We start from the raw sequence: 27,362 nt of genomic DNA, 5'->3' as shown, positions 1-27,362 counted from the left end.
CGCCATTCCTTGCCCCCTCCAGAATTGTGGCATAGAATGCCAGAACATCTTGAAGTCCCTTGGGAAGCTTGGTATCAATAGCCAGCTCAGGTTGAGATCCCTTCTGCTACAATTAAATGAAGTGTTCTGCTTCAAATCTTAAGGATAATCCACCAGTTCCATCCACCTAGGAGGTATTGACAGCCCTTACCTGGTTGTAAGAACCTTGGAACCTACCAAAAGGCGTTCCTCTCATCTCGCTGTCCCACTTGTTAGACGTATAGCTTCAGTTCAAGGCAGTGTCTGGCAAAGTTGTCAGCCAAATATCAGACAATTCCACCATGGTGGCATATCTCCAGAATGAGGGAGGAACAGTCTCCAGCTTTGATCTAGGGAAAGACTGTGTGATATAGCGATATGTAAAGGAGGCAAGTTGATCTGTCTCTTCCCAGAGAACTGCAGGATGTTGTGGGAATTTTTGGGGCACTCCCTTCACATTGCAAAACTAAAGTTCTTCTTTGCTAGTGTTTGACACTCCATCCTTGCCAGTTCAATTTACGAATGGAATAAGGCCAGGTCTTTCGTCCTATCCAAGCTGTGAGGACATAAATATGTTAGGAAGACCAGATATTTTAAGAAAGGGAGATTATGGTTGTTTTTATGTGCCATCACAAGTAAATTTAGTTTTTAATAATGGTTTCACTCTGGCTAAGGCAAGTAATTTTAAGAGTAGGTGACAATGTTTCAGAATCTTAAATATCCTGTTTTTAAGGTAGTGTTTGTGAAATTGATCCGTTTCCACCTCATACGCTTTTAAAAGGAATATCAAAGCTAATTCTATTTATAAGTGTTGATATGATATGACTTAAACACAATTTGCTTCTTATATTCTTATTGTTGAATATTTTCAGAAATTGTCTAAGTATTCACTAGGCATGGTCTGTTATCAAAGACACACAGAGTAATTAACAGCTCAAGTTCAAAACAAATGGTATTAAACATTTTGTATATTTTCTGTTATACCATTTTCATAAATATTCAAGTCCTTTTATTTTAGGGTAGTATTTTTAATCTTGTGGTAGGTTTTTGTTTGGTTCTCTTTCATAATCATTCTATTTATTCATAGATGATGATAAACATGTATTATTTCACCTAGATAAGAAAACCACAGATACTGCCTTTGGGGCTAACACAGACATGGTTGCCACACATTATACTGTTATGGTTGAGGAGATTTGTTGGTGTTGTGTTGTTTTGAATTGAATTTGAAGTATCTTACATAGTTTTGAGCTTGAATTTTTCAGTTGTACTCTTCATGTGACTGCCTGAGTACCTTTATTAACATTCAAGATACCTTTATACTGTTCCTTCTCTTGTGCCAATGCCAAAGTTCTGTGAAATGCTTTAAGTCTCTAGTGCATTTAAGATGCAGGAAATTAGTGAGCTCCATCTAGAACCTAAAATGATCACAGGAATGGACTCTGTTGATGGCCTCAAAATTTCTGTTGATAATGAAAAATTGAGAAAGATGCGCCGTTGTTTCAGTGACCCAGTGTTAAGTTCAGCACAAAGGGAAGAAATGATGGGGGTAGACGTGATTGATGGGCTAAAGATATCTTTAGGTTACCGAAGGTCTGAGGCTACATCAGAAGCCTGTAGGAATAATGTGGAAATTGACTGGGATGGTGAACAAGCAGATGCACCACTCTTAGTCAGACTTCTTGCTCAGAGTCTGGAGACCTTAGCAAGCGTAGGGATGTCACCCAGAAGAAAAAGGGGTCCCCGTTCTCAGACAATTGCCTTCTTGGACCTGGCTCAGCTCCAATTAGGAATGCGATTAGGAATGCACCACCAAAGACTAAAATCTCAGGTTTGTTATTCTGTTTTTAGAAATATATGTGTCAACATCAGTTAGTTCCATATTAACACATCACAAAGAGACTTCATTTTTACAGGTTTTATTAAAACAAGGAATTTCAAGTAATATGTACCTACTTTTTTATTGTCTACATGATCTCAAAGTATTTTTAGTTGTATTAATTTACAACCATTCCCAGGAATTTAGCAAGTCGTTGCCATTGCTCTTGAAAAAGGCTTAAAGGAAAGGAAGATACGAAACACAAAATACAGAACCATCACATGTAGGTCTGCGTCTATCCCCTTACTCCATGATTTTGTGTGCTCTCCTTCAAGTCTTATTCATGCATCTACTGCTCATCTAACTATCTGTTCCTCATCTTTTCTCATCACATGTCCAATCCATCTCAGTCTTTGAGATCTAAGCCTTTTTTCGGGTTCCTTTTACTTCATATCTCCAGCATTTTCTGATTTTGAATATGACTTCCCAACCTAATCTGGCCACAAATCTTAGTATTTTATGGTCGCACCATAGAACTCATTTCATGCATGTTTTTATGGAAAGTGAGAGGTAAGCAAAGGGTGGATAGATATAGAGAAAGATTAATTGGCAAACGGGTCTCAAAATAAGTATATGCAAGTGAAGTATATGGTATGATTTTGTTTGAGAAAATAAGGAAGGCAATACTAGCATGATTGAGAATAAACAATGAGGGACAAAGGAGAGGGAATGTGAATCAAGTCTTGCTTGGTGGATAAGAAACAGTTGAAAAAAAATCCATTTCAAGTGCACCCGTAGATTGAAAACTGAACCTTGAAGGCAGAAACTTGATCTAGGCAAGGCTAGGGAGTCTAATGAGTAACAGGAAGAAATCTGAGCACAAAATGTTTTACAAATAAAATATGAAAACACTGAAAAAGCCAAATTACAGTGCTTTCTCTTCATCCCTGCTGCTATCCGTAAGGTCAAGGGCTGGTTGCCCTGTTGCATCTTCTCCAAATATTTCTGTGGAAATCATCCTCGTCTGCCAGAACTTTCTCCAAATCCTTCTTGTATTTATCACACTTTGTTATCCTTTGCCTTCGCTACTTTCTGCCCCTAACAGGGTTCACCAAACCCTCCTTCATTCCTATTAAAGATTAATCTTGACCACACCAGCATCTCGGATTTCTTCAGATGCCAGCCTCTCATGCAGCGAGATCCCAAAATCCATTTCATCATCATTTTTGTTCACTCCAACTTGTGCCTCTTTCCTTCTTATTGGCCATGTCTCTGAACCACACATTATATCTAGTCTGATTACAGTGCAGTAGATGTTTTTTTTAGTTTTTTGCCATTCTTTTGTCGCACATTACCCCTGCCACCACTTATGATCCATTCCCCCTAAGCTGTCTTTATCCTACTTTAAACTGTAAGCTTCTCACCCTTCCTCCTGGCTTATAGTAGATTCTAAGAAATTGTAATTCTCATTCTGTTTTAAATTTAGACCTCTTCTAACTTGTATAAATAACCTATCCCCTCTCTGATTGCTGGACACCATAACCTCAGTATTTACCCAGTTTACCTTAGATTCCTGTCTAGGGTTGTGAAAAAAAAAATTCATATGTTTTATTTTTTTTTTCAGTAAAAAAACATGCTTTTTGCATATTTTTCTTGCATCCAATTTCTCCATTTTTAAAGACCTTACATATAGTTAGAGTTAAGACTCGCCTTCTTTCTGGATTAGAGGTTTCGTTGAAATAAGGATTTTTTTGCTATCTATTTTAACATGATTTTTCTCTGTTGATACAGAATACGTATTCTACCCATAGAGGGTACGTATATACCTGGAGTTGCGATCTCTATACCAGTACTACATAGTTCGGTGGTCTTCCACCAGGGCGGCGCTGCAAAGCCTTGCGGCCATTTTTAAAGGTCTGGTAACCCGCAAATTGAACGGCGATTAGTGCGAATATGAATTTTTTTATCGTAAATATTTAATGAGTAAGCGTTTAGCAAATTTTTAGGGTTTAGTGAGTAAGTGATTATGAATGTTTATGAGTAAGTGTTTAGTGAATGTATAGTTTAGGGTTTAGTAAATGTTTTGTGAATGTTTAGTGTGTAAGTATTCAGTGAATGTTTACTGAGTGTTTAAGGTTTAGTGAATGTTATTGAATGTTTATTGTGTAAGTATTCAGTGAATGTTTAGTGTGTCTTTAGGGTTTTAGTGAATGTTTTGTGAATGTTTAGTGTGTAAGTATTCAGTGAATGTTTGCTAAGTGTTTAGGGTTTGGTGAATGTTTTGAAAATGTTATTGAATGTTTTTGTGTAAGTATTCATTGAATGTTTAGTGAGTCTTCACAGTTTTAGTGAATGTTTTGTGAATGTTAGTGAATGTTTAGTGTGTAAGTATTCAGTGAATGTTTAATGAGTGTTTAGTGAATGTTTAATGCATAAGCATTCAGTGAGTGTTTAGGGTTTAGTGAATGTTTTGTGTGAGTGTTTAGTAAGTGTTTAAGGTTTAGTGAAGGTTTAGTGCATATTAGTGTTTAGCGAATGTTTAGTGTATAAGTATTCAGTGAATGTTTACTGTGTAAGTATTTAGTAAATGTTTAGTATGTCATTATTTAGTAAATGTTTAGTGTGTTAGTATTCAGTGAATGTTTAGTGAGTGTTTAGGTTCAGTTAATGTTTAGTGAATGTTTGTGTGTAGTGAGTGCTTAGTGAATGTTTAGTGTGTAAGTGTTTATTGAATGTATAGTGAATGTCTTGTGAATGTTAGTGTTTAGTGAATGTTTAATGTCTAAGTGTTTATTGAGTGATGAGTGGATGGTCATTCACTGTTTAGTGTTTAATGAATGTTTAGGGGTTTAATGAGCATTATAGTCAGTGTTTAGTTTATAGTAAGTACTTAATGAGTTTATTGTATAGTTTATAGTGAGTACTTAATGAGTGTTTAGTGTATAGTGAGTGCTTAACAATTGTTTAGTGTTTAATTAATTATAGTATTAAGTGAGTGTTTGAGATATAGTGAGTTTAGTGTTTTATGAGTGTCTAGTGTATAGTGAGTGCATGGTGAGTGTTGAGTATTCAGTGAGTGTAAAGTGTTATTGAGTGTGAGTGTATGTTAAGTATGACTGTAAAGTAAGTGTGTGTTTAGTGAGTGTAAGTGTTTAGTGAATGTAAGTGTATTGTGAATATGTACATTACTATCTAGTTAGTGCTTGGTGACTGTATGCAAAGAAAGTCCTGTACTTTAGGCCTTGACCACAATGGTTGGAGTGCTTAGGCCAATCTGTTTTTGTAAGTTAATTTTTCCATGTGAAATTGGGTCCAGTAATAATGAAAATAATAACAACAATAATAAGATCAACAAAACTAATAATAATAATAATAATAGTAAAAATAATATCAATAGTAATAATAATAAGATAATAGTAAAAAAAATAAAAATAATAATATTAAAATAACATTAATAGTAATAGAGTATAGTACAATGAACTGGACCGAGACCTTTCAATATGGCTGCCCGAAGTCACTCACTCGACAGGGAGATCGCAATTCCAGTGATTGACACTCTATGGTTCTACCATACGTACTTTTAAGGAACAGTTGCCCAATCATAAAAGTTTTCATTCTTCCTTATCTGATACATGTATGATACAAGTTTCAGTAGAACATGTTTGATACTGAACACATTTATGTCTGTATCATAGTGTTTCACACATACTTTTAAGGAACTGTTGCCCAATCTTAAAAGTTTTCAAACTTCTCTTCATGTTCAAATGCATTGAAACTGAAATAATTGGTGCCACTACCTCGGGGTTTCAAGATATGATTGAAAGATAACAGTAAAACATGTTTGATAATTGAAAATTTCAATGTTCAAATGTGAAATATTGAAATTCTAATTATACAAATGTAGTTATGTTCCCAAAACACTCATAATCTCAAGTGGGTGATGGTTAAGATACCATTAGTTTTCCCTACTTTTTATTGTTCGCACTGAAAGATTTTTATTTCCAGTGGTTACCCAAGCTCTAGGCATAATATGAGACCACTTAGTAGTTGTTTTTAGCTAAGGAAGCAATAGAATGTGAATACATGTAAAAAAAAATTGGCCTGATTTTTTTCAGGTTATTTTTTGTGAAAAATTGGTTTTCCCCCTAAAAAAACAAGTCTTTTTGGTGGGGGTTGCAACCCTATTCCTCTCACTCGCTTACCTTTCTGTTCATTCTTCTTCAGTCTGCTGCAATTACTAGACCATATACATATGACAACTCCCACAGATTTGCATTCCTGATCCTTTCACTACCATAACCAGTGCAAAAATAAACTGCTGCTCAACAGTCTTCACTGTTGTTCATACTCGCTCATCAAGTATATATTCTGTTAGTGTGATTCCTCTGATTAACACACTGTATCTCCATTCTGTTTAATCACTTACCATCAGTCATTCTTCCAAGTCCCTCAAAAGTTCCAGTATGAATGAGTTCTGTTCCAAGAGCTTATTTGCAGATTCAGTTTGTTCGCATGTCAAGCAGAGTTAGCCTAGGCATTCTGCAGTTTAGTTAGCCTACAGCATTATAGCACCATATACAGTAACATGTGCATCAAGACAAGATGATTTATGTACATTAAATAAGGTTTATAATAAATGAACATTTTAAATCCCTCCTTGAAAAAGTGACAGCACAATATGTTAAACCCAGTGTGCATATTAAACAAAAGAATTAGAGATATATAAAAAAAATAAAAAGCTTAAATAAAATGAAAATATATAAGAAAATAAGTGAAAATTATTTCACATGATGCAATTTCCATTTTGTCTGTAAAACAACCAGTAGTTCTCTTTCTATGTACAAAAAATGCCCTCGATCTTGGTTGCATTTTGACAACCAACTACCAGGGTTTTTTGTATTTTTATTTTTCATCGTTTTCCGTTAACTGATCTGGCTGTTTACTGTTATCAAGAATATGCATACCTTTCTCTTATTATATAAACACTTTTTTGTATACTGTTGGCTAGAAGTTAGAAAAAAATTGTTTTAAAAGTGTTTACAGCTGTTGAGCTATTGAGAATACGTATGCACACCTCTTATATTTATATTGACATTTTTGTAGGCTTGCCAGAAGTTAGAAGAAAAGGCTTTGGAAAGTTATGGTTATTTTTTTTAATGGATGTGCATTTTAATAACCAATCATTCTCCTCGTTGGACAAGTGCTTTTCGCGCTCGGCTACCAATTCAGTGGTCCAAATTTCGATTCTCAGCTCGGCCAACACGGAAGTAGAGGAATTTATTTCTGGTGATAGAAATCCATTTCTTGATATAATGCGGTTCGGATTGAACAATAAGCTGTAGGTCCCTTTGTTAGGTGACTAATTGGTTCCTAGCCTCGTAAAAATATCTAATCCATCCGACCAGCCCTAGGAGAGCTGTTAATCAGCTCAGTGGTCTGCTAAAACTAAGACATACTAAACTTAATAACCAACTGAGCAATAAAGAAAAACTGTTGACACAAAATAGGGCTCATGTGCACAATCAAGCACCAAAGACACAAACTAACCTTCTGTTGCTTTTTCTTTCCCACCATTATCCTTACATTATCTTCCTTCACTTTATCGTGCCACATAATTCTCTGTCTCCCTCTTGACCTTCTTCCTCTAACAGGTTCCTCCTAAGCCCTCTTCACTCCCTGCTCATCATCCATCCTCAACACATCTCAGTTGTGCCTCTCTATCAATCTTTACTAAGCCTGCCCTTTTTATTTCATCATGTCCCAATCTCTCAAGCAGCGATATTCCCATAATCCATTTCAGCATTCTCGTCTCTATTTTGTCAAGCTTTACTTCTTTTCTTCTTAGAGCCCATGTTTCAGATCCATATATTAACACTGGTCTTGTTACTGTGCCGTCCCCCTCAACTTTTGGCCGACCTTGATGTGGTGAGGGGCTCTCGAACCTCTAGAATTTTCCTAGATTTGAAACCAAGAGTCCCATATAATTGTTATATACGTATTTTAGAATTAGTATTTGTGGATTTTTCCACCTTTGTCAAAATTTACAAAATTTGATAAATGGGAAAATATATCATGGCTTGAAGTGGAGTTAAATCCGAAGCTAATTAATGGGAACTGTGGTAGTAGAACCATCATCTACCTGACAATGTTCAGACCTGTTTTTTACAGGCGGAACTATTCTTTGGAGTTGGACCACAGATTCCAGGGGGCTCTAGTTCTAGGAATAGGACCCTCAGCATTCTGTCTGATTTGTCCATACAGGCACAGAAGTCTACAAACTTTTATTTTTGTATACGTAATAACCATGATTTACCTATCTTAGAATGTTTTATTATTGTTATGTTGTTTTTAATTTATAGCTGTTCTAGGCTATAACAAGTGCAACCTTCATTTCCCGAACGTAAAGTATCAGTCGCCATTTGTATTTCATCAGCTGATAACTCTTTATTTACGATTCACAAAAAATTTTGCATTTCTTTTATTCTGTTGGTAAAATGATGCTGCAAATTGAAAAACTTAGTCATGCAATACATTTAATAAAAAAAAAATATTTGTGAATTAAATATCATAACATAGGAAATTAATCAACTCTCATCAAAATTAAATTTTTTTTTCTAAAATTCTTTTCTTTTATAATGTCATTATATGTCTCATTAAAACTGTCAATATCTCCATTAGGTAAAGGTAGATTAAAGAATAGAAATTAATAGTTATTATATTGTTTGATGGTTTCAGTGGTTGAAGAGAGATAATAAAAAAGGGTTTCACGCAGCGACACAGGCCAAGCCCAGAAATGTATGATTACTATATGTACTGTGCGCTAGTTAAAAGTGGTTGCTTGGCAATCTTTCAGCACTCAGTAAGGTTGACAAAGTGATTGTAAACAAAAAGTCGGAAGCTTTATTTTTTATTATAGTTAATAATTATTTGTAATGAGTATACGTATATACATACTGTACTAGTGCATAAAATATTTTTGTTAATAGAATACATATATATGTATACCATGTTATATATATAAGTGTTACATAATATTAAAATATGGAATGTTATTCCATATATAAAAACTAAACTATGATTAATTAAAACAGTGACCCAAGAGGTCAACCAGTTTGCTTGCAGGAATGTGATCAGACCAGATATGATAAAGTAGGCTAAGATGACGTGTTGTATCAATCAGTGTCTAGTTTGCCGTCATCTGTGGTCATCAAATCTACTGTTTTGTAACGGTCAAAGCTTCCTGCTTGAGACAACCACAGTGACCTATAACCCTGGCGGCCTACATGACTTGTAATCTATGTCATCTGTGTGTATGTTCATATGTTCGAGCTACTGTCTGCTCACTTTATGATTTGTAAACCAGATTGCAGTCAGACTTGAATTAGCCATCATCATTGGCAGACCTGTCCAATTTTATCTGATCTTCATCATGTAGACTTCAAGAATACAGATATTTTTGTACTCTGTGTTTCAACTAGAAACCTCGCATCAGAAAGAAGATACTGAATGAACTTAGAAATTATCATCATGAGTTTGAAACATCTCCGCCTTCATACCCAAAGAAGATACTGACTTAGAAATTATCATCGAAATCCAAGACACTCCAATGAGTATGGAAAGTCATAACAAACCGACCTTAGCGTAAATTATCGCAGGTCTAAATAACCTCAGAGGGCGCCTTATTATACAAAGGCATCAGCCCTACATATGTGTACAGTAGCCTAAACTATACCCAATGAAACAAATTGAATACATGTTTCCCTATCTTTTTTGTTGTTGTAAATTTGCAAGCTACATATCCACTGGAAACTGTAGGATAGGTTGTAGGAGATGGAGATGCACATTACATGTGTACTTCATGTATTTACTGATGAATTCTGTACACATTAGTCTGTAATGAAAATATGGTTATACAGTACAGTAATATATGTATACAGTATAGTATGTACTTACTATAGTAGTATTAGTATAGCATATATATAACAATTCATAAAATAAGTGAAGAATTCCTTACCAAATTCTAGTGGTTGACTTTTTTACTGGGATGGGCTTTTCTGTACTAGGATGGACTAGTGGAATCTCCCTGTGATTGGGAGTCTGGAATGATGAGATAAAAATGATACAACATTTACTACTAATACTGTAAGCCCAGTAGTAAACTACATACTATAGTAGTACCTACTACATACATGCAGTTAGTACATAGTATGTGCTATATTACATGCATACATACTGAACTGTACCACTAGTACCTGTAAAGGTATCTTCTTCTTCCTCTTCTTTTCCACCGTTATCCCTACATTAACCCTCTTACGCCGATTGGACGTATTAAACGTCGAGTCAAAATGTCTCCCATATGCCGATTGGACGTATCATACGTCGGCCTCAAAAAAAGTTTTTTTTAAAAATTCGTGGACAAATACTTATAGGCCTACCAGCCAAAAACTTTTGTATCATGCGCTCCTTGGGGGATGCTGGAGTTCACGGATCAGGCGTTGTTTTGTTTACAATCGCTACGCAGGCGCGCAAGCGCGAATTTCTTTCTTATCGCACTAAAAAAGTATCAGTGACACATCTCGGAAATTATTTCGTCACTTTGACATAATTTTTGCACCATTTTAAATTATCCTTTACATGAAGTATTATATATGAAAATGTGCGCAATTTCATGTACAATACAACAAAAAAATACTCATGATTGGTAGCTTTTTTTATCAGTTTTGAAAATCTTTTCATATCAAATAACGATAAGTGCAAAAATTTCAACCTTCAGTCAACTTTGACTCTACAGAAATGGTCGAGAAACGCAATTGTAAGCTAAAATTCTTATATAATAGTAATATTCAATCATTTGCCTTCATTTTGCAACAAATTGGACGTCTCTACACAATATTTCGATTTATGGTGAATTTATGAAAAAACTTTTTCCTTACGTTCGTGCGATAACTATTCCGATAAATTTTTTCGTGCGATTGTCCTAATGTTTGCACCCTTTTAATTTGCCGTTACATAAAGTTTTATATATGGAAATGTGCGCAATTTCATGCACAATACAACTAAAAACAACCCATGGTTGTAGCTTTTATCAGTTTCGAAATATTTTCATATATAGCGTTAAGTGCAAAAATTTTAACTTTCGATCAACTTTGACTCTACCGAAATGGTCGAAAAACGCAATTGTAAACTAAAACTCTTATATTCTAGTAATATTCAATCATTTACCTTCATTTTGCAACGACTTGGAAGTCTCTAGCACAATATTTCGATTTATGGTGAATTTATGAAAAAAAGAAAAAAACATTTTCCTTACGTTCGCGCGGTAAACTCTTCCGAAAAAATAGAATTTTTTTTTGTGCGCTTGTCGAAATGTTTGCACCATTTAAAATTAGCTGTTACATAAAGTTTTATATATGAAAATGTGCGCAATTTCATGTAGAATACAACTAAAAATGATTGAAGGTTGTAGCTTTCTCTTTTTCGAAATATTTGCATATAAATCACGATAAATAGAAAAAAAACACGTTCGGTCAAATTTGACTCTACCGAAATAGTTGAAAAACGCAATTGTAAGCTAAAACTCTTATGGCCTAGTAATATTCCGTCATTTTTCTTCATTTTGAAACAAATTTGAAGTCTCTAAAACAATATTGTGATTTATGGTGAATTTTTGAAAAATATATTTACCTTCACTCCTTGCGCTGATTCGCGGCCGCAAGTCTCCGAAATTACGTACATCGCATTATCCTAATATTTGCTCCTTTTTCATATTAGCCTTTTTATAGAGTTTCATATATCAAAATGTGCGCAAATTCATGAAGAATACAATAAAAAATAATTGAAGGTTGTAGCTTTTTCCATCTCCGAAATATGTGCATATAAAAAAAATATATATAAAAATTTCGACATTCGGTCAAATTTAACTCGTCCGAAATGGTCGAAATCTGCAATTCAATTCAAACTCTTACAGTATCGTAATATTCAATCATTTGTCTTAATTTTGAAACAAATTGGAAGTCTCTAGAACAATATTTAGAATTACGGTGAATTTTTGAAAATAAAATTTTTTTACGTCCGCGCGTTACGAATTCGTACATCATTATGTGATAATATTTTTCCGGTGTTGCTTTTATTGTTTTACTATGTATTATATATCAAAAGGATTGCAATTTAGTGTACAATACAAAAAAAAAAAGTAACTCGTTAGCTTTGACCGTATTTTGCACAGCGTGATTTGAATACAATTATCTATGAATTATTTTTTTTTCGCTACCATATATTGCATTATTTACATATGATAATGATATTATTTTTCATTTCTGATGATTGCATACTAAACTTCAAGCAATGAAAAAAAATGAGCCAAAAATGAACTCTTAATCTTCAAAACTAAGCGCGCTGTGATTTTTTGAAAAAATTATTTTTTCCGCTTCCGCGCTCACTCCAAACCGGCGCCGGCATACAGGAGAGGTTTTGATTTTTAGGGCTTCGGCGTAAGAGGGTTAAGGGGTCAGCTGCCTGATGCACCCTTCTCCACTGCCTTCTGTCAAAGGCATCATCCTCCACCAAACGTGTTTCTCCATACAGTGGAACCTCTACATACGAAAGTCGCTACGTGTGAAAAATTCAGATTACGAAAGCAAAGACAAAGATTTTTTTTGTTTCTGTATACAAAAATAATTCTGGTTGCGAAAGGGTAAAGTCCTAGATTCGCCTGGGCTGCCGCGAAGAATTTTAAAACTGGCGCACCGCCAACTCAGTAGACTCGCCACCATCCTCCCACTCTCCCATTGGTTCCTGATGCTAGTCACCGCCGCAAGATCCTGCTCTCCTATTGGTCAGCATCTGTTCCATCATGCCTCTATGTAAAGGCGTTCCTTGACCATTTTTTGCAACAGCTTTATCGTAAACATCTCTGGAATTCGTTTGTTCACATATATTCTGTTTGTTAACATAAATTCATATTAGTGATTTCGCTTTCATTGTACTGTAAGTTACTTTATCGTTTTGTGTGTGAACTTAATGACTTATGTTATTAGCCATAGGTCCCAAGAATGTTGCTGGAATTCACGGAAAGAAGAGGATGTTTTCCATGGAGACGAAGAGGGAGATAATCAAGAAGTCTTAATGTTTTCTGCCATTTGTTAATGTGTTTAGTAACTAAAGTTTAGTGTTAATGTTTTCTGCCATATTATAATGTTTCGTAAAGTTAAGTGTTCGTGTTTTCTGCCCTTTGTCCCCCCTCTGTTGCCACTTTCAGAGATCACTTCACTCAAAAGGTAAGGTTCCACATTTTACTACATAATTATGTACAGTATTTCTTGTACCATGTACACTAATACACTTTATTTACAGGTATAGTATAGGTTATGTTAGGTATTGAATGGTCCAAATTGTTGTATTTCATTGTTTATTGGTCAATTTAGCTGTATTATAAAATTTACTGTGGTGTTTTTGTAGGGTTTGGAACGAATTAGGCAATTTACATGTAAAACATGGTTCGAGATACGAAAAAATCAGGTTATGAAGGCCGCTTTGGAACTGATTAATTTTGTATCCTAAGGCACTACTGTATATACATACATACAGTGAGTCTTTTGTAACACAATTGAAAAACTTTATACAGTACATAGTATGTATGTATATGTACTGTAGCATATAGTATGTATTGTAGTAGTACGTATACCTAAAAATAAATTAAAAATAAAGAATTCCTTACCTGATGGACATTGAGAGGGTACAAAGCCTGGTGAGTTGGCATTTGAGGAAAGGATCACCGTATGTGATTCAGTTGGAGAGGGTGAGCTCGGCTTAGGAGGAGGGGCTAACTCCTGGATCTGGAATAATGGTACAATATGTACTTCTGGCGAAAGAAATTCATTTCTCGATGTGATTCGGATCCCACGATAAGCTGTAGGTTCCATTGCTAAGTAACCAATCGGTTACTTGCCACGTAAAAATATCTAATCCTTTGGTCAGCCCTAGGAGAGCTGCTAATCAGGTCAGTGGTTGGCGAAACTAAGATATACAGTGGTACCTCGAGATACGAAATTAATCCGTTCCGAGGCGGCCTTCGTATCACGAGCTTTTTGTATCTTGGACCGCATTTTACATGTAAAATGGCTAATCCGTTCCAAGCCCTCCAAAAACACCCCAGTAAATTTCATAATAAAGCTAATTGACCTGTAAACAATGAATACTACAGCAATTTGACATTCATACCTAACTTAATAAGTATGCTAATATACCTGTAAATGAAGTGTATGAGTGTGCACGGTATACAAGAAATACTGTACGTACATATGTACGTATGTAGTAAAATGTGGAAGCTTACCTTTCGCGTGAGGCTATCTCCGAAAGTGGCGACAGAGGAGGAGGACAAACGGCAGATACGTATGTACACTTAACTTTACGAAACACATTAACAAAACTGTAACACTTAACTTTACAAAAAATTAAAATAAATTTTGTATTTTTTTTATTTTTTTTATTTTTACATTTTTTTTTACTTATTTATACTTTGTTTTTTTTTTCAACTTCTTTGCCACTTTCAACTTTCTGTATTTAGTATCATTAGGTTCTTCCATTTTGCTTACTACTCCTACTAAAGGCCTCTTTAAAAAATAACTATCCAAGGAAGATTGCTTCTGCCTACTTTTGACAATGTTCCTGAAACGACTCGGGCAAATGTCATCGAACTGTGCAGGCATACGACCTGTGTAAGCCTTTTCGGGGTGTCTCTTTTCTACGAATGATTGCACCTTATGAAAAGCAGCTAGAGCATCCTTAATTTCTGCCGTTGTCATAGAGTCGTCGTCCTCCTCCTCACCGCTGCTAGAGAACTCCTTTTGAACGACGTTATGTTGCATGGCCTCCAGGTCATCCGTCGTAAGCTCCTCTTGGTGCTCCTCGAGAAGGTCATTGATGTCGTCCTCGTCGACGACCAGCCCCATAGACTTGCCGAGTGCAACGATCTCGTCAAGATCTGGTTCCAAAACAGTTTCAGGATTGTCAACTGTTTCTAAATCTGCAGCACCAGCTTTGCCCACATCGAATCCCTCGAAGTCTCGGGTGGATACGGCATCAGGCCAGAGTTTCCTCCACAAGGAATTCAAGGTTCACCTTGAAAACTCCTGCCAAGCTTGGTCGATGAGTCGGATGCATAATACGATATCGAAATGCTCCTTCCAAAATTCACGCAAGGTGAGGTTTGTGGTATCGGTGATGTCGAAACATCTCTTGAAAAGATGTTTTGTATACAGCTTCTTGAAGTTCGATATCACTTGCTGGTCCATGGGCTGGAGGAGAGGGGTGGTGTTAGGCGGAAGATAAAGAACCTTGATGAAGGAATACTCCGCTAGGATACCTTCCTCAAGGCCAGAAGGGTGAGCAAGGGCATTGTCCAACACCAGCAGTCATTTCAGAGGGAGGCGCTTCTCTTCTAAGAATTTTTTCACTGTCGGGCCAAAACACAGATTTACCCACTCGGTGAACAAAAGCCTCGTCACCCAGACTTTCGCATTAGCCCTTCACATCACTGGAAGCTTCTCCTTAAGCATTTTGTTGGCCTTGAAGGCTCGAGGAGTCTCGGAATGATAGACAAGTATGGGGCTTCACCTTGTAATCCCCACTGGCGTTCGAACAAAGTGCGAGCGTAAGCCTGTCTTTCATAGGCTTATGCCCGGGTAGCTTCTTCTCTTCCTGAGTGATGTACGTCTAACGAGACATTTTTTTCTCATCACAGTTGAAGACTTGCAGAACTGTAGGCTTCCTTGATCATCATCTCGTCAAACGTCTTTTTAACCCTTTCATGTTCAACTGACGTAATAGTACGTAAAAATACTCTATCCCCTATCTATCCAACTGACGTAGTGGTACGTAAAACTTACCAAAATTTTTCGTACGTGTGGTAGGGGCATTTATTTTTTATTTTCGGACAAGTAGCGATTTCCATAGGCTAGATCATACCTTGGACTGTGTATCTTGGGTATCAATAAGCCAGCAAAGTAGTTTCTGTACTGCACATTGCGCAAACTCTCTGGCGTAGTAAAAATTCTCACAATGAAATCAGCTGATCGCACCTACACTTCCCTCTCAGTGACCCACGTGTGAGCTGTAGTTTTTATGGTAAAAGTAGTGGAAAATGCGTTAGTGTATCCCATAAGAGACGATTATAGAGTTTCTGCAGGGCTCTGAATCTCCAGAAGATGCCAAGATAAGGAGGCTTCTAATGGATTATGACTTTTCTGGAAGCTCGTAGGATTAACCTAGCCATGGAACTACTTCGTCTGGAGTAGGAGGAAGAAATTCGCCTGTTATGTATAGCTTTTGAGCTACGAACGATAATGTTGACAACAGTAACATTTTTTTTCGTTCGATCAAATTATAATGTCAAAATGAAACTGTTGCTGTTACCAAAGCCATTTTTCTTAACTCTCCCTTTATTCTTCAACTTTTCCTCTACATTTTCGTATATTTACAAAGTAATTTCTTTGAAAAATAACCGAGATAGGGCTCTTCAAAAAATTGTTATTCTAGCGATGAATGTTGACAACGGTAACTTTTTTTTTCATTTCGATCAACTTATAACGTCAAAATGAAACTGTTGCCGTATCCAAAGTCATGTGCTTGAACCCTTAACTTTTATTTCTTCGGTACCTCTACATTTTTTCGTAAAATTTTACAAAGGAATTTCTATGAAAATACCGAGATAAGGGCTCTTCAAAAAAGTTTTTTTTTTCTAGCGACAATTCTCACCATGCGCCGGGCAGAGCGCTCTGTTTCTTACCCTCTTTTCTATCAATTTTTTCACCAGCTGGACTTATTCATTTTCCATTGTTTTATATCGATATTTAGAGGATTTTGTTGCTTTATCATAAAAAAATAATTAATTAATTCGCCTAACTGTTATAGGATTGACCTACGAATGATAATGTTAACGGTAACATTTTTTTTTTTGTTTTGATCAACTTATAACGTCAAAATGAAACTGTTGCCGTTACCAAAGCCATATTTCTTGACCTTCCCTTTATTCTTCAACGTTTCCTCTACATTTTCATATATTTACAAAGGAATTTCAATGAAAAATAACCGAGATAGGGCTCTTCAAAAAAAGAAATTTTTTAATGATAATTCTCACTATGCGCCGGGCAGAGCACTCTGTTTCTTACCCTCTTTTCTATCAATTTTTTCACCGGCTGGACTTATTTGTTTTCCATTGATTTATATGTCAATATTTAGGGAATTTTATTGGCTTTCTTATAAAAATCAATCATTCGCCTGACTTTCATAGTTTTTGGGTTACGAACAAAAATAAAAAAAAAAATAGTTTTTTTTTTTTTTTTTTTTTTTTTTAATAACTCACATTTTTTTGTATTTAGAGGGCTGGGACTCTTATTCTGACTATTCCACCACAAAATACTAACATTTAGAAATAAAGGACAGCAAATGAACGTTTTTGGCATAAAATTTATATTTTTGCTGAATTTTTGAAATAATTATTTTTTCGCACTGTCGAGCGCTCCCAGACACCTCGGATATCTGGGGACACAGTGCTCAAAACTAAGAGGATATGAAAGAGTTAAAGACTTCAGCCGCTTTCTTGTTTGAGCTGGCCGCCTCCCCATGCCGCACCACCGAATGGATGCCAGTCCGTTTATGGAATTTCTCGAACCACCCATGCGAAGCCTTGAAGTCTGGGGTTGGCATTGATGTCCCTTCTCCATCGTCTTTGGCCTGGGCAATCAAATCGCTGAAAAATAGCGCTGGCCTTGTGGGAGATTGCCGTCTCCTTTATCGTATTGCAGCAATTTCTTTGTCTTTTATCCAGACAAGAAGAAGCCTTTTCCATTTCATCGTGCACGTGGGTCCTCTTGCTGGACAAAATAGGACGCCCTTGGAAGGAATAGCTGCTTTGATGGCATCCTTCTGCTTAAGGATGACGCCTATGTCAACGGATTTCGGCCGTATTCCTTGGCGATCACATTCAATCGCATACCAGCTTCATACTTCTTGATAATCTCCATCTTTGTCTCCAAAGAGAGCATCCTCTTCTTTCCGTGAATTTCAAGTTTCTTGGGACCCATGACTACGTATATACTGTACGTAATGTAGTACGTATACATATGTAGTAAAGTTCTCACACAACATGATAAAGTGTACTATGTACAACGAAATCAGTAACGAATTTACATTAATAACAAAATCCGTTAGAACGAACAAATACCGTGTGCGTATAGAAAGGATGCTGCTACCGAGTGGCCGAAAAGCACGCCGCTACATAGATGCATCATGGGAGGGATGCTGACCAATAGGAGAAAAAGGATCTCATGGCGGTGGGACTAGCATCAGGAACCAATGGAGAGCGGGAGGATGGTGGCAAGTCTACTCAGTTGGTGGGGCGTGAGTTTCAAAATTGATATCGGTGGTCCGGGCGAATCTTGAACTTTACAGCAACAACCTTTCGTATCTTGAACAATTTTCATATGTAGAGCCATAAAACTTTTCGTATTTGCTTTTGTATCTGGGGTTTTTCGTAAGTCGAGCCTTTTGTATCTTGAGGTACCACTGTACTTAACTTAATACGTTTATAAAATTTATAACAATTTATGAAATCATTTAAACAAATAAAAAAGTTAAGAATTCCATATTATATAAGAGAGTTGTCCGTAAAAGAAGGTTCCCAAAGATTTTTCACAATGAAAAACATGATTATTGGCATTGAATAATACATTTTTGGAAAGCTTAACCTTTTTCCTATTTTTCAACATAATCGTTGATGAGATAATGCATTTTTGCATGCGGTGTACCATCTTCTTTATGCCTGAATCGTAGAACTCTTCCGCCGCTCTGTGAAGGTAGCTTAAAACTTCTTCTTTCAGCTCCTTTCTGGTTCTGAAATGCATTATGGACGTCTGTACATCCGTCTTTGAATTCTCTGCACCATTTGCGCACGTGTTGTACGCTCATTCACTTTTTCTCTGTAGACTTCACTCAGTTGGGAATGAATGTCCACCGGTGCAGTATTTTTTTGCACACAAAAAATGAATCACAGAGCGTAACTCGCACCTGGCGGGAGAAACAGGTGGGAGCTCCATGTCTAAAGGCTGCCAAGCAAAGGCTGAGCATCGCAGACAGTTCACCGGAGGTGTGGCGGGATCACAAGCTAGAAAAAAACAAGTGCAAAACCCTCCCCACATTAACCTAAACGATCCACCTGCCAAACCCACCCTCAGTCACACTTTCTTCTTAACACAATAAATACAGCAGGACAATTGACCTACACCTATACAAAACAAAACAAAAAAGCAAAACACATGTACCGACCAACACTATACAAAAACAAAACGAAAAAACAAAACGCAAAAAGGCAACACACACACACCCACTAACAACACCAAGGAATCACAACAGCTCACCAATAACAACCTTCAACAACTCACAACCCACCAAGAAACCACAACAGCTCCCAACAGCAACCCTCAACCATAACAATTCACAATAACTCAACAAAAACTCACAAGCACAACAAATCCAACAACACAGCTCTAAATCAGTTAACATCAAACTTAATATCAACCAACAACAAATCAACAATACACAACTCAAATGAATCTAAATGCCTTCACTAGATTGCTGTCGACACCACCGAATATCACCAGCTCTCACCAAAGATTGACTCTAAAACACTCAAAAACACAGAACTCTAACAATCAACAGCACCAGCAGACAGCCCAGAACCCACCAACAACCAGTTTCAGTCATTAACTATCCATACAGCAATTACACCCCTCTTCTCTTCTCTTCTCTCTCTCTCTCTCTATCTCTCTCGCTCCTCATCTCTCTCTCTCTCTCTCTCTCTCGTCTCTCTCTCATCTTCTCCCCCCCCCTCCTCCCCCCCCCCCCCCCCCCTTCTCTCTTCTCTCTCCATAGAGGGGGAACCAAGCTACAAGCCAGTGTCGCTGGATCCATGTAACAGCGTTCCTTGCGACTGCAGCTCCTTGGGAAGCTTATTATATGGACAACCCAAGTATATTTGTACTGTAATCTACCTTTTGAAGCGGAAGTGTTCACTGGAATGCTTTTGGAAAAAGATTAGGTTAAGAAACAGTAGTACATACTACATACAGTAATACATACATACAGTGTAACTGTGTACCAGTATACTATAGTAGTACATACACTAAAACTATGCACAGGCAGTCCCCAGATATTGGGGGGGGGGGGGGGGGCGGGTGGCTTTTGTTCCCGGGGGTGTGTCGATGAGTGAAAACTGCCATTAACGGAAACTCTGATTTATGGCGCCATAATGGCGCTTATGGTGCCAAATAAGCAAGGGCCCTTACGGTGCACCGTGAGCATCCTTATGGCATACCATAAGCACCCATATGGCGCTGATAACCGGAACTCTTCATGTTATGGTGCCATAAATTGCTGATTTTATGGCGCTAGAAAAGTGCCGTAAAACTGGATTGCCGATAAGCCGAGTTCGCGCCAAATAGAACTGGGGACTGCCTGTATGTATGTATGTATGTATGTACATATTGCAGTAAAAGAAATGGGAAAAGAAGACTTACTGACCAGATACAGCCGGAGAGTCATCAATTGGAGGGTCATCAGGACTTGGAAGGTGTTGGCAATTCTGGAATGATGATGATGAAAAAAATTGGGCTATGCAACAGTACTGTGCTGTACAATACAAACAAATATAAATCTATCAGTATAGTAGTACGTATTGTACAGTACTTTACATTATGTATATGTATATAAAACAATTTAGTATATATGTCCTACCACAGTAAAAAAAAAAATTCCTTCCCAGATAGACCTGGAGGGCCTGGTTGGAAAATCATCAGTTGGAAGGTCACCAGATCTTGGCAGGTGGTGGCTCGATCCTGGAATGATGATGATTAAAAAATTAGGTTATGCAACAGTACTACTATACAGTACTCAGTAGTACATACATATGAATATATAAAAGTGTACAATAGTATACTGTACAGTACATGTACATTGCAGTACATACATGTAAGTATATTATTCAAACCTCAGTTTTCGTACGCCTACCTTATTGCACGTTTTGGTTTTTGTAGACTTTCCTACGAAATTTTGTCTTGGTTATCGTATGTTTCCTTTGTTTTTGGACGCTCGGAAAAGCGCCATCCGGAGCCCAGTGCGTGACCGGGCCCTGTATCAAGTGCCCAAACAAAGCATCCCATCTTCTTTCATAACCCATTCTGCTTTTGTGTTCGTTGTTTTTGTGCTTTTAATGCTTTTTTATTCGAGTGCAACTGCTAAATAAGCCATCACAAGGCCAAAGAAAGTTCCAAGCACCAGTACATCCGTAAAAAAGGCAAGAAACATTATAGAATTTAAAAAAGAACTTGTAGCGAAGTGTTGGAGGAAGTTGCATGCTTATCTCAGTGAGAAAATACCTACAAGCACTGCTGGTAGTGAATTTAAGGCCAGCAGAGGCAGGTTTGAAAATTAAGAAAACAAATGGGCATACATAATGTGCCAACTTCAGGGATTAAGGACATATTTGCAAAGTGGAATGATGTAAAAAAATTTCTGGAGAATCATCATCCCAACGAAAGTTGTAATCCGTGTTTCCAATGTGTTTATTGACAATGCCATGTTTAACTTTAGGTAAATTTTAAAGAAACGCCAGAAACAAATGTCTCTGGACAGTTTTATTGTGCAACAGGGGTCCAGTAACTCTCAAGCTGGTCCTAGTGCCAGTAAAAAACGAAGAGGGGAAGTAACCTCAGATAGTGCCAGTAAAAAATGAAGAGAAGTAACCCCTGATAGGTCTTTGATACCTGAAGTCCTTTTGTCATTTATATTTATTTCATTGTTTTCTGTTTGTAAAACTATTTATTCCCTATAAATTTATTTTTTAAAAATATTTTTGGGGTCTGGAATGCATTAACTATATTTACATTATTCCTTATGAGAATTATTGTTTCTGTTCGTATGTTTCGAATTTCATGGAACGTTCTGGAACGGATTATGTACAAAAACCAAGGTTCCACTGTATATAAAACAATTTAGTACATATTATGTACTGCAGCAAAAGAAATAAGAAAAATTTCTTACAAGATATAGCTGAAGAGGCTGGTGGATTTACCACTGGTGGATGATCATCAGGATCAGGAGTTTGAAGGTGGTGGCTCAATCCTGGAATAATAATAATAATAATGAGGTTATGCAACAATACATAAATATGTAATATATATTAGTATGCACAATACTAGGTACGTATATACTATGTACTACACATACTACTTTAAAGTAGGATATTAAAATTATTTACTGCATATGTACAGTAAAACAATGAGTGGAGTAACCAAAAGGGACAGGTTAGAAATGACATATTAGGGGGTACAGTAAAGGTCACTGAAGCATCAAAGAAAGTGCAAGAGGCAAGGTTAAGATGGTATGGCCACCTGATGAGAAGAGAAGAGCAACATATGGCAAGAGAAGTGATGGACGTGGAGGTGGATGGAACACAAAGGAGAGGAAGACCTCACACCAGGTGGAGAGATGGTATTAGAGATGATATGAGGGAGAAGGGAGTACGGGAGGAAATGACACAGGACAGAGGTAAATGAAAGAGACTCATTAAAAACGGCGACCCCGAATAGGGATGAAGCTGGGAAGAAGAAGAAGTACAGTAAAACAAATAAAAGATTAATATTAATTCCTTACCAGGAGAGGTTGGAGATAATTCTTTATGTCAGGTTCAGTGGAATTGGGATAGGACATTCTTTCTGCAATAATAGAAAAGATTGGGTTATACACAATATACTGTATACTTATATACACTGTAGTAAAAATTATAATATGTACTGTACAGTGTACTATAGTGTACTGCATATATACAGTATACTATAGTGTACTGCATATACTAACCGTTTATGTAACAGTTTTTCTGTACAAAATGTATTACAATTTATAAAACATTTTATTATATACAATAGTAATGTACTGTACAGTGGTAAACAAAGAGAAAAAGTGAAGAATTCCTCACCTGGGTTAAGAGTGGCAGGTGATGCCGGAGACTTTGTCTTGAAGCTGAAAATCTCTAGGGTTCTTTTCGTTTGCTTCTTTACGGTCTCCTTGTAAAAGGTAAGAGCATCTTGAATTACCCTTTGAAACTTTATGAACCTTTCCACATTAGGGTCCTGTTCCTCAATCATAACCAGTCCTTGCTCAAAGTGGGCCAAAGCTTGTGACAAGCTCATAGCATTTAATGCCCTGGGCTTTAGGTTTGGGTGCCTCTTCCTCCTCCTTCTCCTCCACAATCATCTGCTGTTCCTCTGCTGACAACTCCTCTCCATGGGATTCTAGCAGCGTGTTTCACATCCTCGGCTTTCATTTCCAAATTTACTTCCTTGCTGTACTGAAGAAGGTTCCTTCTCGCAACATCAACAGTCTCCCTTCTCAAAACCTGTAAAGTTCATCACAAAATCTGGACACAAGTTCTTCCAGGGCCCATTCAAAGTGGATTTCTTGATCTCATTCCAAGCAGCCTCAATGTTCTTGATAGCATCTAAGGTACTGTAGGCCTCCTGACTTGCTTGACATCTAACTTGCCACTGCTACTTTCGGGGACATTGAGGACATGGCGAAATGTCCTCCAGTGTAGTAAGCCTTGAAGTTAGCAATGACTCTTTGGTCCTTCAGTTGCAAAAGCTATGTAGTGTTTGGTGGAAAGTAGACTACCTCCACTATGAGATAAATCTCACTCAAATTAGTAGGGTGACCAGGGGCATTGTCCAACACCAGCAGGACTTTAAATTCCTTACCCTTCTTCTGCAAATGCTTCTTAGCTGATGGTACAAAATGATCATCAAACCATTCCTCGAAGACACCTACAGTGACCCAGGCTTTCTTGTTAACCTTCCAAATGACAAGGAGGTGAGGTTTGAAAATTCCCTCAAGTGCCCTTGGGTTTTCAGTCAAGTATACTAACATGGGCTTCAGCTTGAAGTCATCATTGGCATTGCTCCCAAGAAGTAAAGTCAGTCTCTCCTTACTGACTTTATGGCCTGGTGCTGTCTTCTCCTCCTTGGATATGTAGGTATGACTAGGTATACACTTCCAAAATAAGCCTGTGTCATCCACATTGAAAACCTGGTCAGCAGCATAGCCGCTGTTTTTGATAATTTCAGCAAGACAACTAGGAAATCTTTCTACTGCTTCCTTGTCTGCGCTAGTAGCCTCACCTGGCAGTGTAGGGTTGTGCAAATATGCACAAACCTTGAAATGATTAAACCAGCCTCTGCTGCTGGCTGCAAATGGTTCAGTTGCATTACCTTCGTCATGCTTCTTCACTACTGCCTGAAACAATTCCCTAGCCTTCTCCTGAAGCAATGCAAGGCTCACTGGAACATGTCGTTGGTTTTGGTCTTTGTGCCAGACCAACAATAACTTCTCCATCTCCACAAGACAGGGGTTGTGCTGCTTTCCTATTCTGGTCGTAGCACCTTTTGTAGAGACAGCCCTCATAGAGGCACCACCTTTCATTTGTTCTAAAACACGTTCGTTGTCATTGACTATAGACTGAACAGTATTCTGTTCAGTCCAATGGCACATCCAATCTCAGCATTAGTCTCACCTGAAAGAAAAGCATTAGGTTAACCAAGGCTGGGAATTTGTTATTGAAAATTAGGATACATGCTGTCCCCCCCAGTATGCATCCAGGACAGTACAGTACTACATTCAAAAGACCTTGACATAATAGTAAATAGTATATTCTTTAACAGGGTAAAATATCACCCATGTCACAGATTGTTAAATAAGTATAGTACATATTTTCTCTCAATATTTAATTGGTCAGACAAAAGAAAAACTATAAGAAACCTTTCAAAAGGTTGCGGTTTCATTAAAAAATGAGTTATTGTAACTGCCTATTGAAATAAAATATACCAAGCATGTGAAGTCTGTATACAGTATACTGTACTATATACTATGTATACTGTAAATGCATTTTTCTTGATGTGTGTCATGCACATTTTCATTCGATATTTATTCGGTTAAACCAAAAGAAAATTAAGCTTTTAAAGAACCTTGAAAAAGACTGAAGTTGTATAACAAAATGCTTTATAAGTAACTGCCAAATTGATAATGTATAAGCATATTAAATCTTAGTAAATTCAATGTGATTTTTAGAAATTCGGTATCGACAATGGCAGCAGCAGGTTAACAAAGAAACGCTGCCGCTCTGCGGCCAGATTAACAAAGTGATTTTCATAAAACGATCCTAATAAAACTTAGTCATGTATGAGATGTTTATTTAACACTTTAACGAATTCATTTAATCAAACCAGCGCAACTGAACAAACTTATTTCTTGATAATATGAGTGGGGGACCGTGCTACATATATTAAATTTGCCCTGATGGCAAGGGATGCTCATTTCCAAACAGCCTAGGAAAAGAAATTAAAAAAACAACACCCTTTTCAGAACGCTTAATTATGTTGTATTTCATCTCCATAGTTATGGACTTCCTCTTCATAAGAGGACCTCCATCAGATGTAGGATTCTTCTGTTTAGGAGCCATGCTGAACACTAGTAGCATAATACTAGAGTGCTGCGATGAACAACCTGCTTATATGGGAGTCACAAAGAGAATAAAGAACTAACCATGCTTTTTCATATAGCTGTGGGTTGTGTGGTATTCAACCACTGCACGCATGTGCAATTGACCCAGCCAGCAGTGAGGTCGTTGTCCGGTCAAGTGGAGTTAAGTTCGCTCAGAAACCAGTTCCCGTCTACCACTAGGGTGGTCCTCTTATGGCAACAATAACGACTATGGCGCCAATAACCAAAAAAATGCGCCAATAACCAAAACGTGGTGCCATAAGCCTAACATGAAAGCTTATGGTGCGCTATAGTGATTTTATGGCGCCAATAACCGGACATGGTACCATAAGAAACTGTATTTAAAAAAAATATTTTTGAAAAGTGCCATAATACTGGATCGCCATTAACTGAATCAACCGACAACCGGGGGACTGTTTGCATATATAACAAGTTCAGTCTTTTTAAAGATATATAAATATGGTCAGTGTCAATATATTCTATAATATATGCATTCTCATATGCTCTTTCCTGTCATGAGGACGTAGTGTGCAACTCACCTAAGAAGTGACAGAGTCCTAAGAGTCCTTTAGGACAAAGTGTTGACATGGTTAAACACAAGAGGTTTGTAGTACATGATTATCTTTCACTTCCTTTACAGAACAATGCCTTATGCCATATTTCTTCATCACAATTCTATGTAAGACAAAGCTTGTCATGTTATTCAGATATTTAGATATAGGTTCTTCATCTCAATTCTATGTAAGACAAAGCTTATCATGTTATTCAGATATTTAGATATAGGCATATCCTTTACATGTATATTCCACAGGAAAAGTTATTTAAACAACTATGCCACTCATAATTTAGGTACATATTACATATTAAGTTACATCTCTTGTTATATATTACTGTATTTTCAATTACTATTTTGTTTTTCAGGATCAGATGATCGGCCTTAATTTTGCAGACGAAAGGGAAGCAGACTTTTTCAGCTGTGCTGTGAATAAACAGCTAGCAAAGCAACACAATAAGAAAGGTAATATTGTGAAAAGAAACTCACAATACAGTAATCCCCCGTATTCATGCACTCTGGATTCACAGACTCATGTATTCGCCGATTTCTCTCTGGAACATATACCCCCATTACTATGCTTGGAAAACTCGCTTTTTCGGGGTATTTTTCTGAAACATCCACAAAATCGTTTTCTTTTTTTATCAATTTTATCATAAAATGCACTTTTTGTGATAAAACTATTAAAAAAAAAAGTTATAAAAATTTTTAGTGGGTTTTTCTTGAGTTTTAACTAACAAAATAGGAAGTCTTAAGCATTTTTATAGGGGGTTTCAACTATTCTCGGATTCTAGCTATTAGCGAGGGGGTCTGGTACGCATCCCCTGCAAATACGGGGGAACACTGTATTGTGATTAAATTGTTGAACAACAAAGAAGGTAATATTTATTGCAAAGTTAATTGAAATATGTTTTATTAATTCAAGTAGTATATTATGATATTAGATATTTCCAGTCATATACTATGTACAAAAAGCTGTCCATAGAAGTACATTCTAATTGGCATACTTTAATGGCTCTCCCTGGTGGAAGTAGCAAAGGACATTTGGCTACTGTTACTTGCTGGCTTCATGTTTTCATATTTCAAATTATTTTGCTTCATTACTGTTGAACTCATGAAAAATGTTCCTGAACCAATTTTTTGCCCTTTGTTATGATACCCTTAGGGCCTATGGTAGATATAATTAAAAAAAAAAACAGATTTTTTATATGGGGTGGTTTTGAGCATGTGATGAGATGTAATAGCCTTGGAGAAAGAAATTGCTATTGAAAAGCATTGGTGAAATTCTGTCAAATTTTAGATGCCCTTTGGGATGCTGATTGTAATGTACAGAAAGTCCAGCGAGAAGTTAATAACATTCAAGATTAG

At 36.9% G+C, this 27,362-nt stretch overlaps 2 protein-coding genes across 2 annotated transcripts in view; both read left to right on the top strand.

Moving 5' to 3' along the window:
- LOC135205053 (actin nucleation-promoting factor WASL-like) overlaps positions 1–27,362 on the top strand; it is a 250,054-nt gene that overhangs the window by 112,676 nt on the left and 110,016 nt on the right. The gene's annotated exons all lie outside the window — the stretch shown is intronic.
- LOC135204970 (uncharacterized) lies at positions 437–27,362 on the top strand. The gene is made up of 3 exons (XM_064235200.1): positions 437–1,849; positions 26,363–26,597; positions 27,295–27,362. Exons 1-3 carry the CDS (start codon positions 1,406–1,408, stop codon positions 27,360–27,362), a joined length of 747 nt encoding a protein of 248 aa, XP_064091270.1. The 5' UTR covers positions 437–1,405.

Source organism: Macrobrachium nipponense, chromosome 48, assembly GCF_015104395.2.
Source record: "Macrobrachium nipponense isolate FS-2020 chromosome 48, ASM1510439v2, whole genome shotgun sequence".
Taxonomy (NCBI): domain Eukaryota; kingdom Metazoa; phylum Arthropoda; class Malacostraca; order Decapoda; family Palaemonidae; genus Macrobrachium; species Macrobrachium nipponense.
This window is presented reverse-complemented; position numbering and strand designations above follow the sequence as displayed.